General features: G+C 38.2%; 1 protein-coding gene across 3 annotated transcripts in view; it reads right to left on the reverse strand.

The window, feature by feature from the left end:
• The window catches only part of WDR64 (WD repeat domain 64), a 151,293-nt gene that overhangs the window by 24,899 nt on the left and 111,523 nt on the right, over nucleotides 1-14,871 (reverse strand). For all 3 annotated transcript variants that reach the window (XM_054560845.1, XM_054560850.1, XM_054560856.1), the window contains 6 exons: nucleotides 11,671-11,804; nucleotides 8,496-8,597; nucleotides 7,315-7,384; nucleotides 6,285-6,321; nucleotides 5,126-5,265; nucleotides 2,844-2,949 (listed from right to left, as the gene is read on the reverse strand). In XM_054560845.1, the coding sequence (XP_054416820.1) occupies nucleotides 2,844-2,949; nucleotides 5,126-5,265; nucleotides 6,285-6,321; nucleotides 7,315-7,384; nucleotides 8,496-8,597; nucleotides 11,671-11,804 (589 nt within the window). The remainder of the gene's footprint in view (nucleotides 1-2,843; nucleotides 2,950-5,125; nucleotides 5,266-6,284; nucleotides 6,322-7,314; nucleotides 7,385-8,495; nucleotides 8,598-11,670; nucleotides 11,805-14,871) is intronic.

A 14,871-nucleotide genomic window follows, 5' to 3' on the forward strand; every position in this document is an offset into this window, starting at 1 on the left:
AACAGCACCATCAATAAACTGAATATAATTGACATCTATAGATTACTTCATACACACTCATTCATAACACGCATTCTTCTGAAGATCACGTAGACATTCCCCAAGATAGACCATGTTCTGGACCACAGAACACACCTGAACAACTTTAAGAGACATCATACAATGTATGTTTTCAGACCACAATGGAATTAAAGTAGAAACCAGTAACAGAAAGACAACTGGAAAATCCCAAAGTACTTGGAGATTAGGTAGAATATTTCTGACTTTGGGTCAAAGAATAAATCTCAAGGGACATTTAAAAGTATTTTGTATTAAATAAAGGTGAGGCCAGGCATGGTGGCTCATTCCTGTAATCCCAGCACATTGGGAGGCTGAGGTGGGTGGATCACCTGAGGTCAGGAGTTCGAAACCAGCCTGGCCAACATGGTGAAACCCCGTCTCTACTAAAAATACAAAAATTAGCCGGCCGTGGTGTCAGGTGCCTGTAATCCCAGCTACTTGGAAGGCTGAGGTGGGAAAATTGCTTGAACTTGGGAGGTGAAGATTGCGGTGAGCCGAGATTGTGCCACTGCACTCCAACCTGGGCAATAGAGCGAGACTCTGTCTTAATTAAAAAAAAAAAAAAAGTGAAATTACAACTTATCAAAATTTGTGGTATGCAGTGAGAGCATTTCTCACATGGAAACTTAGAGCATTCAATGCATATATTAGAAAGGAAGAAAGATCTAAAATCAACAATCTATGCTTCTACTTTAGGAAAATAGAAAAAGAAGTAAGACCTGTCTCTACAGGAAAAAAAAAGCATACACCTGTAGTCTCAGCTACTCAGGAGGCTGAGGTGGAAGGATCACTTGCACCCAGGCGTTGGAGATGACAGTGAGCTATGAGCACACCACTGCACTCCAGCCTGGGCCACAGAGTCAGACCTTGTCTCTCTCTTTTTTTTTTTTTTTTTTTTTTTAAAGGCAACAACTAATGATGTAATGATGCCTGAGGGTGTCTGATTTAATCTAATGAATAGATAGCAGCCCTCAAAGAAGTTCTTTTAACATCTACTGAGGCAGAGAAAAAGGAAGCCTAATAGAATCTAGAAGCAGTCCACTTTAGTTATAATGTAGATGAGGATAGATTGGATCCCAAACCCACTCTATTTTCTGGATCACAAACAGAAACCACAAATTTCAGGATGAGAATGGGCTATATGATAGTAAAGTATTCTAGGCATAGGCAAAGAGAGGACTAACCCTAATAGAGGTCCGTGCTGGGAATTCTATAGTTTCAAATTTTAGTTCTCTGTATTTGTCAGAAAAGACTTGCCACATACTAGGCAAAGTTAATGCAAGAATAAGCAGGCTATTTTTAGAAACAACAAAATTTGACCGATCTTAGCTTTCTCTACAAGTTTTCTGTAAAAAGAATTAGTGTCTTTATAAATTATACAGATTGATAGATAAGCGAAAATCAGAAGTATAAGAATATCCGAATGTAAAAGGATTGGTGGTAAGCAAAAAAAAAACAAAAACCAAAAAACTCCAGGAAAAACAGGGATAACCTTAAATAAATGTAAATTTATTTATAATGCTATATACAAATATAGACAATTATTATCAATAAGGTCCAGACGACTCAATTGACAATACGAAATGGTTTGTTGTAACTTTTTAATAAAATAAATTTTGAGGCTGGGCATGGTGGCTCACGCCTGTAATCCCAGCACTTTGGGAAGCCGAGGGGGGCAGATCAGTTGAGGTCAGGAGTTCAAGACCAGCCTGGCCAACATGGCATGTACTAAAAATACAAAAATTAGCTGGGCGTGGTGGTGCATGCCTGTAGTCCCAGCTACTCAGGAGGCTGAGGCAGGAGAATTGCTTGAACCTAGGAGGCGGAGGTTGCAGTGAGCCAGGATTGCACTACTGCACTCCAGCCTGGGCAACAGGGATAGACTCTGTCTCAAATTAAAAAAGAAAAAAAATTAAAACAAATTTTGAAATGAGAAAAATGTTTATAAAAGAGAATACGAAAACTTCAGTATGAAAATTAAGTAAATTTGAAATGTAAGCATTTAAGCAGATTTAATCTAGATGCAAATCTTACAGTTGCATTAGCAAAACAACAATAAGCAAAGGGTAGATATGGAGAAAAGAGAAAGTGAAAGGGGGCTAAGCTTTTTGTTTTAACTGAAAATATGCTGTTTTATTCTAATTCTAACTAATTAATTGTTTTGAAAAACTTGAAGATAAACACGAGTAAAATAAAAAACCTGTTTTTACACATGCATGTGCATACACATACACGCATAATCTTTCAAAGTGTAGGAGAGAGGAAAGCAAAGACAATGTAGGATTCATTCAGACGACAGAAGAGAAGCATAAAGGAAGAACGTAAGAAAATTTTGTTAGAAAGACTGACCATATTAATTATAATAAATATAAAAAATAAAGTCCCCTACTGAGAAAAATATCATTCATTTTTTCTCTAATTTATGGCATGACTTCCTTTAATAATTAAGATTAATGCAACATACACTTTCAATGTGAAAAATTAAAACTTTATATTTTTTCCAAAAAAGTAAGATACACAGATGGATAGACACATACGCATTTTAAAGACAGAAGAAGGGCAATGCTTTGCTCTAAGTGAAGAGCTAGGAATGAAACAGGTTCTCCTGACACTCATTTATTCTATTTATTCAGCAGGCTATTTATAACACTTTCTCAGGCTTGAGCATACCTCTTAGTCTCTCTTTTGTCTCACCATATACCATGTGTTTTTCCTAAAGCCATTTTTATACGAGGTAAGTTATTAAGACACCTGTGACTGAATATCTAAGAGTAATGACTCACCCACATTTCCAGCCAGTAGTATCCTCGTACATGAATCAGTATACAGCGATGTCAGAGAAATGGCAGAATGTTTTGTGAAAGGTAGCATATCTTTCAGTAGTCTTCCCTAAATAAAGTATAATGCAAATAAAACTTTTTCTATGCTAGTAAATCTTATAAAATCTTAATATTGAAATTGATTTTTCTATGTAAATAACACATCTCAAGAATTATCTCTACTACTGAACCACGATTCCCCTGTTTGTAATGAAAATAATTTTAAACTATCCATAGGGACTTATTTCCTTGAAATTAAATATACTAAAGGTATGGACAACTGTTAATTAGAAGCATCTAGACTCTGAGTGTTATATACTGTTCTACACCTGGGATTGTTTTTGCATATCCCATGACCCTTTTCATGCAATTCCTCAGACTTTCTTTCCAATTACATATTTTCTTTTTATTTCTTTTTTTTTTTATTTAACTCAAACAGGCATTGACATATTTTCTTTTTAAACAAACATTTTTTTCAGAAGGGAGACACACTTTTAAGTGTATGTCAGTTGTTTTAAACAGAAAGATTTGCCTTTTCGGAAATATTTATTTTTTAATATTGGTGCAAGACAAAGAATTGTTAAGAGATTTAAATTCAAACGGGTTGTTTCTCAGCGCTCAGTATAAGCCAGCACTGGGAAAGACTTTTACACGTATTGTCTTGCTTAGAGAATAAACGTCATCAACATCAAAGCTTGTGAAGAGTTTGAATCTGCTACTCCTTTCCTTAGACTGCTTGGACATAATCTCTTCTCCTCCTATTTCTTTTACTCTTTCATTTCTGTATTAGAAAAAAAAAGGGCATTGTTCTAATACCAAGATTATCTCAAGGAAAGTTATTATTAGAATACTTTGTATTTTCAAACCAGGGTTGTTTTCACGAATAAGCTAGGATCTACTGGTACACTTAGAGTTTTATCTGGCGGAAAGCCATGTGGTTCTGTGTTGTTGGATCCCATTATCTGCCACACAAAACTGTTGTGTGTTCTGAGTTTCTCTGTAGGAAGGAGCCTTATCACAAGCGAGGTCACCTCCTCTGCTTTTCTAAGGATTTCATTGTCTTCACCCTCAGGCTACTCAAGATCCTTCCTTTCATCATCTTCTGTCCTCTTAATTCCACCCGAAATCATTTTAAATCTTCTGGTAAATGAAGATTGTGTTTTTCTTTGTGAAATGTTGAAGAACACTCAATACGATGCAATACCTTCTTTCAACTGTTTGGTAAACTAACAATTTATTGTATACTCAACATTTCAGTGTTCTTACATTCTTTTACTTTAATACACCATTAATATCTTTTAATATTATTTAAATATCCAATAAGATATTTAGTGGCGTGTATTTGTAGCTCAATTTAAAAGAAAGATTTGAATATTTTGAATGTATGAACCCATCAAAACTAATGCCCTCGGCTGGGCACAGTGGCTCACGCCTGTAATCCCAGCACTTTGGGAGGTCGAGGCTGGCGGATCACGAGGTCAGGAGTTTGAGACCAGCCTGGCCAACATGGTGAAACCCTGTCTCTACTAAAAATACAAAAATTAGCTGGGTGTGCTGGCACACGCCTATAGCCCCAGCTACTCAGGAGGCTGAGACAGAAGAATCGCTTGAACCCAGGGGGTGGAGGTTGCGGTGAGCTGAGATCACGCCACTGCACTCCAGCCTGGGTGACAGAGAGAGACTCCATCTTAAAAAAACAAACAAATAAACAACTAATGCCCTCCTCTCCCCAAATAAAAGAATTATAAGCAGGCTCAATAGATTTTTCTAGTAAATCTTCATGCCGGATTCACCTTTCTTGCTTCTATTAGGGACATAAGGGATGAGACTGAAGCAGTGTGCCAAAGGTGAAGACCTTCCCAGAAATTCCAGCTGTGAGGCTTGCATGACCGGTTGAATATTCTTCTCTCAATATGGGTATCTATCTGTATGCAGGTATCTATCCCGGTATGGGTATCTGTCTGTCATGTGTTTGATAGAAAAGTAGAAGAGCTTCCAAAAAGAGAGACAGATTTGAAATAGCTAAGTTAGCAGTTTTGATGATTTGATCTTCTGAGTTACAAAACCCTTCTCTCATAAAGTTTGGATAGCATTATCAATAAACAGGCTGCAAGATCAGCAATTTGGCTAGAAAGTTGAAAAAATATTATAATTGGATGCCATATGGAAGAACAGTAAGATTCATTTAATGATTTTTTTTATCTTTCCCATTCTTTCCTATTCCCAGACTTGCTGGGTTCCATTACCTCCAGAGTCCACAAGCGGAGGTGTCCGTCCTCATGAGCAGTGACAAGGATAGGTGGCTGGGCTTCTGGTAAATTGGCAATTCCAGGGTGTTTTTTGTCCATTGGCTGTTGCTGTCCCACCGTGACATCTGTTTGTTCACCTATTTGAGAAATTAATGAACTATCATGAGGCCAGGCGCGGTGGCTCACACCTCTAATCCCAGCACTTTGGGAGGCCAAGGCAGGTGGATCACTTGAGGTCAGGAGTTCCAGATCAGCCTGGCCAACATGGTGAAACCCCATCTCTACTAAAAATACAAAAATTAGCCGGCTGTGGTGGTGGGCACCTGTAATCCCAGCTACTTGGGAGGCTGAGGCAGGAGAATTGTTTGGACCCAGGAAGCAGAGGTTGCAGTGAGCTGAGATGGCACTACTGCACTCCAGCCTGGGGGATAGAGTGAAACTGTCTCAAAAAAAAAAAAAAAAAAAAAAAAAGGAGATATCATGGAATTTGCAATACTTGGAATTCCAAATTTTTATGGAATGTAAAACACAAGGCAGACAATAGCAAAAGCAGCACATTATTTTTTCCTTTTCTTTTTTTTTTTTTTTTTTAACCCAGAGAACTTCAGTCAGGGCAAAGTACAAAAAAAGCATTAAAAAATTGAATCCTGGATCACTGAAAAAATATAAAACGTTTATTTTCATCATATTGCAAAAGCTTCTATACTATACATAACAGCTCACACAAGGTATTTATTCATAAATCTTACACATACAGAATGGTGTATAAATGCAGTATAAGTGTTAGAAAAATGGCTAGAGACTAAGAAGTTCAGTAATATTCTGGATTCTTAAAACCTAGAATTAGTATTTAAGAAGGCATCATCATAATGAAAATTCTGCCATTTAGACTACTGAATCCTATAGCACCTCAACGTTTGGTTCCAAAAAGAATATATATATATATATATGTATGTATATATGTATATATGTGTGGGTATGTGTGTGTATATTATATATACATATATAATGAATATATATGAATGTATATGAATATATATATAATGAATTTATATATTAAGGAATATATATATTCATTAAGAATACTCTGTCACCTAAATGCCCTGTTGCAAAGGAGTTGCTTTATTATAAAGAAGAGAGGTGATTTCATACTGACCTTTAACCTCACTGTCATGTATGCTTTGCTTGCTTCCCTGAATTATGGGAGGAAAAGAGAAAATATTTCTATGACATTGTAAGAAAATGAGATATACTGGGTGAATAAATTCTCCAGATAGTTGAATTTTCATTTCTAAGCATTACTTTTAAAATTATACTTTAATTTTTTTTTGAAAAAAATGTATTGCAGAGATTTTCATGTCCAGAAATAGAGAATTTATAACACAACATTCTTCTAGTGATTGAGGTACCAGCATAATAACGAGAGTAATTAAAAATGCCTAATGCATGCTCGGTTCTTGGTTGACATGATCTCTAATTGTATTCACAACCATGCAACTTCATCTTTATTGTTCCCTTTTACTGAAACAGAAACAGAAACTCAGATTAAGTGACAGCTCTAAAGCTAATCAGATAATAAAAGAAGGACTTGGGTTCAAGTACAATCTGTCTGGCTTTTGCTTCCATGTAAGTTTATTCTTTCCAGTATGCTGGTGATTTAAAACCAATTTTTGCAGTGACAACTTTCCTTCAAACACAGTTCTAACTAGAAATGTAAAGCATAAAAATATATAAAATTGGAACTGAGAACACAGTTTGAAAACCACTGCATTACAGTACATATTGTAATTATATTACCTGCTGTCTCTTCTCCCTGTGACATATGTACTTTTTAGCAAAAGAGTACTTACATTTTAGCAAAAGAGATAGTCTAAAATTACTTAATTACTTTTTAAGTATCAAAATAACATGCATAATTTATTTTATTTGTGATTGTATATTGATTATTCACAAATGTAAAAACTTTGAAAAAATATATAAAAATTGAAAAATATATAAAATTGAAAAAACAATTTAGACATTGCATTTTTTGCAAAACAATGCGTTTTTACATATAAGCATGCACACACAGAATTCTTCCACTGTTACCTTCTATCAAAGGAGGGGCTCAAATATGCTCAATAGCACTATTTTTGAACCAACATTGAGTATGACAGGAAGACAGACTCTCTCTGTGTCTTGCTTACCTTACTGCTCTGTGGACCTTTGCTGGATTCACACTGGGATGAAGAACATATGGAATCCTGACTTGATCTCCTATAAGGGGAGTGGGGAAGCCCACGGATAAAACTTTAAGATATGCTACCATACTCAAAGGGTGTGCTTCTCTGCTTTAATTTCAGCTGATTGCGTCTTTCATCATCTGTGGATACTGAGGCCACTCAGGAAACAAATCATGCCTTATATTTTTTGTAATAAATGTTGACCAGTATGATATTGGTGGAGACCACTGGGGAGCCTCAGCAAATAAGGTTTGTTGCTTCCTTTGTCAGAAAATAAAAGTCTTGCCTATCCCACTGCAAAGGCTAGATTTAGTCCCAGAGGCTCTTACACTGAAATGGCAGGGGATGGGGTGGTGGTGGGGGGACCTTACAAGCCTGTCTAACTTCCTGCTTGACAATGTCTAGTTCTAACCAGATCCTAGTCTGTGGCACTCCACTGAAACCTGCTGAAAAGTGGCTTAAGGTCTGGTGCAGATGTCTACAGAATAAGTCCTCAAAATATTCTCAGAACAGTTTTGATGAAATTTCATGCCAAGGGGTAGGGAAGGGGTTACATTCTGGCTCACCTCTGGGTGACCCCAAACCAGCACAGAAGCTTCTGATTTCTCTCCAAAGCTATGTGTAGCATTATCTATTGCCTGCAAACCAGAGCTCTTATGCAAATATAAATAGGAAAAACACTTTTTCTTAAATCCCTTGCTCTCTCAGAAATGGATGACAATTGCTCAGTTATAGTGGATGGTGGATGACCTCCTGCCATATGACCTTCCATACTTGCCTTGCAAGTCCTTCCTTCTGCTTCACACCTGTGTTAGATTTTGGCGAAAAGTAAAGCCAAGTGAGCATTTTTCATCTCTGCTATGTGATAAAGGGTGCTGTGAGGCTGACATGGTGAGGGGACCACACAGCACTTTAAATCCCTGAGGAGAGCCTCACCTCCAAAATGACAGTTATGGGAAGAAAGCTGAAGCCACGTGTCAACCCAACTGATGTCTTTTTTCAGATGTCCCTTCTTTAATGCTGGCATGAAGTAAACTCTTTCTATTACTTTCAATGGCAAAAACCACAATTAATTTTGCATCAACCTAATGTATCAGCCACCTAAGTCCCAGACAGTATTACTGGTTCAGTAAGTAACGAGTTACCTTGCACATTCAGGGGTACGAAAGAGGAACAGTATGTCATTAATTTTAAAGTGCTTGGGATGCAAGTCAGGGTTTACAGTGAAGCAATCTTCAGGTCGGTACCTAGAAGTAAGTATGCATTTATATGAGAAAAATTCACAAATTATGGAGCTTACAGTACTAAGATTGTATATCCCCTGCAGAGCTAAGCAGTTCCTCAAATGCTAATATTATTGAACATGAAAAGAAAATGCAAGGAAGTAGAGTTTGAACATACCTTTTTTAACAAGGTTCTGTTAAATCATGATCCTCAGCGGGTTAAAAGTCTTTTAATTCAACTAACCGGTCTAATCTTCCTACCTTTAGATCAGAGAATGGACTTCTATAAAATCCTGTGGATAAAACTCTATTTTATTTTACTTTTAGAGATGGGGGCCAACTATGTTGCCCAGACTGGTCTTGAACTCCTGGGCTCAAGCGATCCTCCTGCCTCGGCCTCCCAAAGTGCTGGGATTACCGATGGGAGCCACCACGCCGGGCTGGTTTCATACAGTTTAAATAATAGAGTTCTAATATTTTTTAAATAAGTGGAGTAATAAATTTGAATAAAATATTATTACCCTTAAAGAGCTTATAATGGAGTGGAGAAGAACAGGTAGTCCAGTGAGGACACTGCTCTTGCTGCTTCAGTCTCCTGTTGACCCAGATTCCAAGGTCAACATTGAACTTTGTAGGCATCATCCTAGGAACAGGGGAATAGTCCCTAAATGCCTGCACTGAAACATCATGCTTGGCTCTTAAAGCTGCATTCAACATTCATTATAGCAAATAGACCTTACAGCAAAATTTCCTCTTTTTCTTCAGTGGAAATTACTTCTGCAAGAGATAAAGGGGCCTCCTGGAAAGTGAACCCAAGCTCAAAAGAGAAGTCTACGAGCTTGATGACTTGTTGAACTCAAATTTTTTTAGAGATTTCTGTTGTGCAGTGAGCTGAATCATGAAGTGGATTATTAATTAGCAAGAATAATATTAAGTCTGGACTCAAAAAGCCTGAGGCTTAGAGCAGGAAGAGAAGAGTTATTTCCTCTGACTGGTGAAGGGGTCTTAGGTGATGTTTGAGGTAGACAAAGAGATAGACTCTACTGCAAATGTGGAAACCATTTTCAGTTTCAGAACTTTTAAACCTGGGCCTAAATGACCTTCCACAGACCTGTACTAAATCATATGTTTTGCAAAATGCTGCACTGATTATAAATCAATTGTCTTATATAATCATCTGCCCATAGGAAAGGGACACTGTGTATGAACCACACTATACGTGGTTGTTTTCCTCTGATTGGATGTTGGATATGCATGCATCCCTTGGCAAAATAACAAGGCACTTTAACAAGGAGGATCTTCACCTTTAAAGTGGGATTATTATCACAAGTGTTGCCCCCCTCTTTAGGCTGTGGCATCAAGATAATGGTCTTCTTAGTCTATCTGCTTTCCCTTCTTAGGAAAGAGTCATACACAAGCTGACACAGCGTGAAAGCATTAGCAAGAAGGAGAGGAAGTTTGCAGTGCAGACAGGTGTGGGTATCAAGTGGCAGGTAGACAGTGTATGAGAAAAGGCTGGGGGCATGGGCTGAAGTGAAGGAACGGAAAGATGACAGGAATTCCAGGGGCAGGATCCAGGAGTATGTGGACTGAGGTGCAGAAAGGGGGGTCTGCAGAAACAGCTATTTCAATTAAAGGTTCAAAGAGAAGAAATCCATAGTCCAAACAATAAATGATTATTTCCTCTCAAAAACTGGCTAAAAGGAATGACTCAGACTTGGACGGGAAGGAGCAGGCAGACCAGCAGTATGTTAAGTACTGTAAAGAGAGAGGCAGACATTTCTTTTGTATTTTCCTCTTCTTTTCTCTTGTCCTTTCCAATTCTCCCTTCTCTCCTCTTTTATATCTCTTCCCGTCCCCCAAATGCTTAGATAAACTTTATTTTATTTTCATTCATTATTAAGGTTCTTGGCCATCTTGTATCTGTAAGTAAAATTTTCCAAACCCCCTTGCCATAGGGTGGCCACACATGGCCCTTGCACACGTTCCAGTTACACAGCTGGGGACAACTTATTATTTACAATCCATCCAAACAAATCATTCAGTGTTACTTTAGTTCCTTCTCAACAAATGGGAAAAAAAAAAAAAAAAACATTGAGAAGTGGATGGTATGGGGAGGGTAAGATCTTGGCCATAGTCCAGAATAAATCTAATTGGTTGAGAGGAATAATTGCATCTACCACATTGGCCCTTGTTAGCCCCAATCTGTAATAAATCAGACATGTTGAGGTGGTGAATGAGAAGGACATGCTACCCAGGAGTCTTCTCACCATGTGACTTTGGTGGCTGAGTAGATAGATGGTGGTGGCACTGGGGATACAGGAAGGGGAGAAGTTTGGGAGCGGGGAGTAGGTTGGGAAGATGTTTCAGGCATGTAGGGCTTTGAGGGTCTTGGTAACAATCAGATGAAAATTGCCAGTAGGCAATTGGTTATGTGTGTTTGAAGCTCTAGAGAGATTAGTTTGAAGTTGTTATGTATTTTAATTATTTGTTGAGGTCATAAATTTGGGCAAGATCACACATGAAAAGCATATACTAGGTGAGAATAGTAAAGATCAAAGCTCTTGGGAATATAGATGCTTACAGTTCACCTTACTTACATCATCCTGGGATTTAGACACTTAGAACACAGTCCGTTCATGAATATAACTTCCAGGAAGGCCTGCCTTGGAAGTTATCACCATTTTTATGTATTGCTTTTTTGTCCCCTGAGGTTTTTTTTGTTTTTTTGTTTTTTGTTTTTTTATACTGAGTTTCACTCACTCTGTCGTCCAGGCTGTAGTGCAGTGGTGTGATCTCAGCTCACTGCTACCTCCACCTCCCAGGTTCAAGCAATTCTCATGCCTCACCCTCTCCATTAGCTAGGATTACAGGCAGGCGCCACTGCGCCCTGCTAATTTTTGTATTTTTAGTAGAGACAGGGTTTCACCATGTTGGTAAGGCTGATCTCGAACTCCTGGCCTTAAGTGATCCTCCTCCCAAAGTTCTGGGTTTACAGACCTGAGCCACCGCGCCCAGCCCTTCCCTGAGTGTTGCATGCTACTGAGCCCTTCTGCAGTAAAGCTTTTACATTGTTTAAGGATAATACACAACTTACACTTTTTTGACAGTAGACGTCACAAAATTCCATAAGATGATCACGCCATTTAAGGTTCCAGCTGCTATCAAATTATATCCTTCTACTTGTAGTAAATCAATGCAGTTCACTCGTAATAAATCCATGGCGGGATTCTGAAGAACGAAGGAAACAGAACACCATAAATATAGTATTCATGATTCACGGTACAAACGCCATGTGTACACTTTGTAATTGTCATCAACTTAAAACAAAATGCCTTATTATATATATTTTTAATATCAGAGCATGAAATTTAGTAAAATCTTATTTTTCTTGTACTAAAATTTTTAACTGGCAGAATTCATTAAAGCAACAAATATATACTCTTCCTCTTTACTGGCTGCTTTTTCTCAGCCTTATTTATTCTTTCTTCCCAACTATTAGATTAACTTCCCGTCTTCCTCTTCCCTTCAAACTTTTTGAAAGGATATTCTACGTTCGTTGTTTCCACTTACTGACTTTTCTTTCACTCAGCAAATTTCATTGGCTTCTGCTTCATAACACCCTGTGATAGCTTTTCCTATTTATCACTAAGATATTTTTCAATTGTCTTGCCTCAAATATTTGTTAGATATCTACTATGTTAGATATTTGGAATACAAAGTCAAGTAGGACATCTGTGATCTGGAGAAACATAATACTTTAAAGTACTCAGATAAAGTGTTGATTACGGTGCAATGTGAAAGTGCTGTATCGGAGGGAGGCATGCATAAAACTTGACAGGATCATAGAAGAGTGACATTTAAATAAGAGGAGAGGTCTATTACCACTGTCAATTACCACTCTCAGTTGCTCTCCCCTTCCTGAAACTCCTTACTCTCCTGACGTCCTTGACTCCAGGCTTTGCTGGTTTTGCTGTGTCTCTACGACTTTTCTTTTTCTGTTTCCTACTTGGTACCCTCTTGCTCTGCCAGCCTTTTAAATATTAATATTTTTGGGGTTTATCTCAAATTCATTTTCTTTTTTTTTTTTCAACTCTTTCTGAGGAATCACAGATTATGTTTCAAATATCTCAATGCTAATGACCTAATTATCTAGTCCAGTCCTCTCCTACAAGCTTCAGGCTTATATGTTTAATTACTTAGACATTTTACAGGTATCTCAATGTTAATATATGTAACTTATCACCTCCTTTAAGCATGTTTCTTTGCTCTATTCTTTTTTTTTTTTTTTTCAGAGACAGATCTCCCTCTGTTGCCCAGACTGGAGTACAGTGGAATGATCATAGCTTACTGCAGCCTCGACTTCCTGGGCTCAAGCGACCCTCCCACCTTGGGCTCTGGAGTAGCTGGAACTACAGGTGGGTGCCACCATGCCTGGCTAATGTTTTGATTTTTTTTGTAGAGACAAGGTCTCACTATGTTGCTAGGCTGGTGTCAAATTCCTGAGCTCAAGTAATCCACCTGCCTCACCCACCCAAAGTGCTGGGATTATAGGCATGAGCCATAGTGCCCAGTCTTCTATTCTTTATTTCATTGGTTAGCACTATTTTTCAGTTCATCATTCAAGTTAGAAATCCTGGAATAGTCCTTCTTTCCTTCCTTTCTCTCAGTGCCCTCCTCTCCCAACTGCATGGTGTCTATTGCAAGTTATGCTACTTTTACTGCCTAGATATTTCTGAGACCAAAACATTTTCTTCTGCAGCACCTCCTTATATCTTTTATTATCATGACCTTATATCTTTTATTATCATGACCTTATATCTTTTATTATTTTTTCATTGTAAATTTCTTTAGAGACAGAGTCTTGATCTGTCACTCAAGCTGGTCTGCAGTGGTGCAATCATAGCTCACTACAACCTCGAACTCCTGGGCTCAAGCATTCCTCCCACCACAGCCTCCCAAATAGCTTGACTAAAGGTACACACCACTGCACCCAACTAATTTTTTTAAATTTTTTAAAATTTTTTTGTAGAGATGGGGCCTATGTTGCCCAGGCTGGTCTCAAACTCCTGGCCTCAAGTGATCCTCCCACCTTGGCCTCCCAAATTGCTGAGATTACAGGTGTGAGCCACTGAGCCTGGTCATCCTTATATCTTTTAACTAAAACAAGAAGTAGCCTGTTGCCTGAATCTTCTGCCTTTAGTCCTGTCCCTGTCAAATCTGTCATCCAGGCAGCATCAAAGATGAGCTGCCCACAACACAAACCTGATCGTGTCATTTCTCATTTAAAGCCCTTCGATGGCCTTCCATTTGTTATAGGATACTGTAGCTCCTTATTCTTGTAAGCATGGACTGGTCCCTACCTATTTGTTTGTCTTCATTTTTAACTACTCCCAGTATTACTCCAGCCACACTGAGATACTTGTAGTTATCCTTCACAAACCATGCAATATTTTACCTCCATTATTTCGTTCACATTACCTTCTTCCACTTGAGATTCACTGTCTTTTCACTACCCTCTAGAAACTGCCTATCTGAGCCAAGCTAACTCCTGATAGTTCTTTAGCTATAATTCAGCAATTATCCTCTTCAAAAACCTCCCCCTCTCCCCAGCCCTCCGGGATCTCTGCTGTACTTCTACAGCGCAGGTACTATACCTCATTAATCTTGACATTCCCAGTGCTAAGAACAACGCATGATACGTGGCAGGTATTCAATAAAAAGTGCTTCCTAAATAAAACAGTTTTAGGGAGAGGAATTCCATGCACAATCAAATTTTTTTCCTAATTGACTTTTGCAAACTTTTCTTTGAGACTGAGTCTCGCTCTGTTGCCCAGGCTGGAGTGCAATGGCATGATCTCAGCTCACTGCATCCTCCGCCTTCCAGGTTCAAGTGATTCTCATGCCTCAGCCTCCCCAGTAGCTAGGATTACAGGCGTACGCCACCATACCTGGCTAACTTTTGTATTTTTATTAAGGATGGGGTTTCACCATGCTGGCCAGGCTGGTCTGGAACTTCTGACCTCAAGTTATCTGCCCGCCTTGGCCTCCCAAAGTGCCAGGATTACAGGTGTGAGCCACTGTGCCTGGCCGACTTTTGCAAACTTTCAATCTATAATTTTAAAGTCTGTTGCAAAAAGGAAGTGCTATAATGATAATTATGATAACTACAAAAAATAAAGATTCAAAATTGGAGATAATTTACTTTACATTAAAAGCCTAAAAGGCACTTTATTGTGCTTCAATAGTTTATAATTTATCACAATAGTTTTTCTTTTTTTTTTAAGCAATCATTTTT

Source organism: Pongo abelii, chromosome 1 (assembly GCF_028885655.2).
Source record: "Pongo abelii isolate AG06213 chromosome 1, NHGRI_mPonAbe1-v2.0_pri, whole genome shotgun sequence".
NCBI classification, from domain to species: domain Eukaryota; kingdom Metazoa; phylum Chordata; class Mammalia; order Primates; family Hominidae; genus Pongo; species Pongo abelii.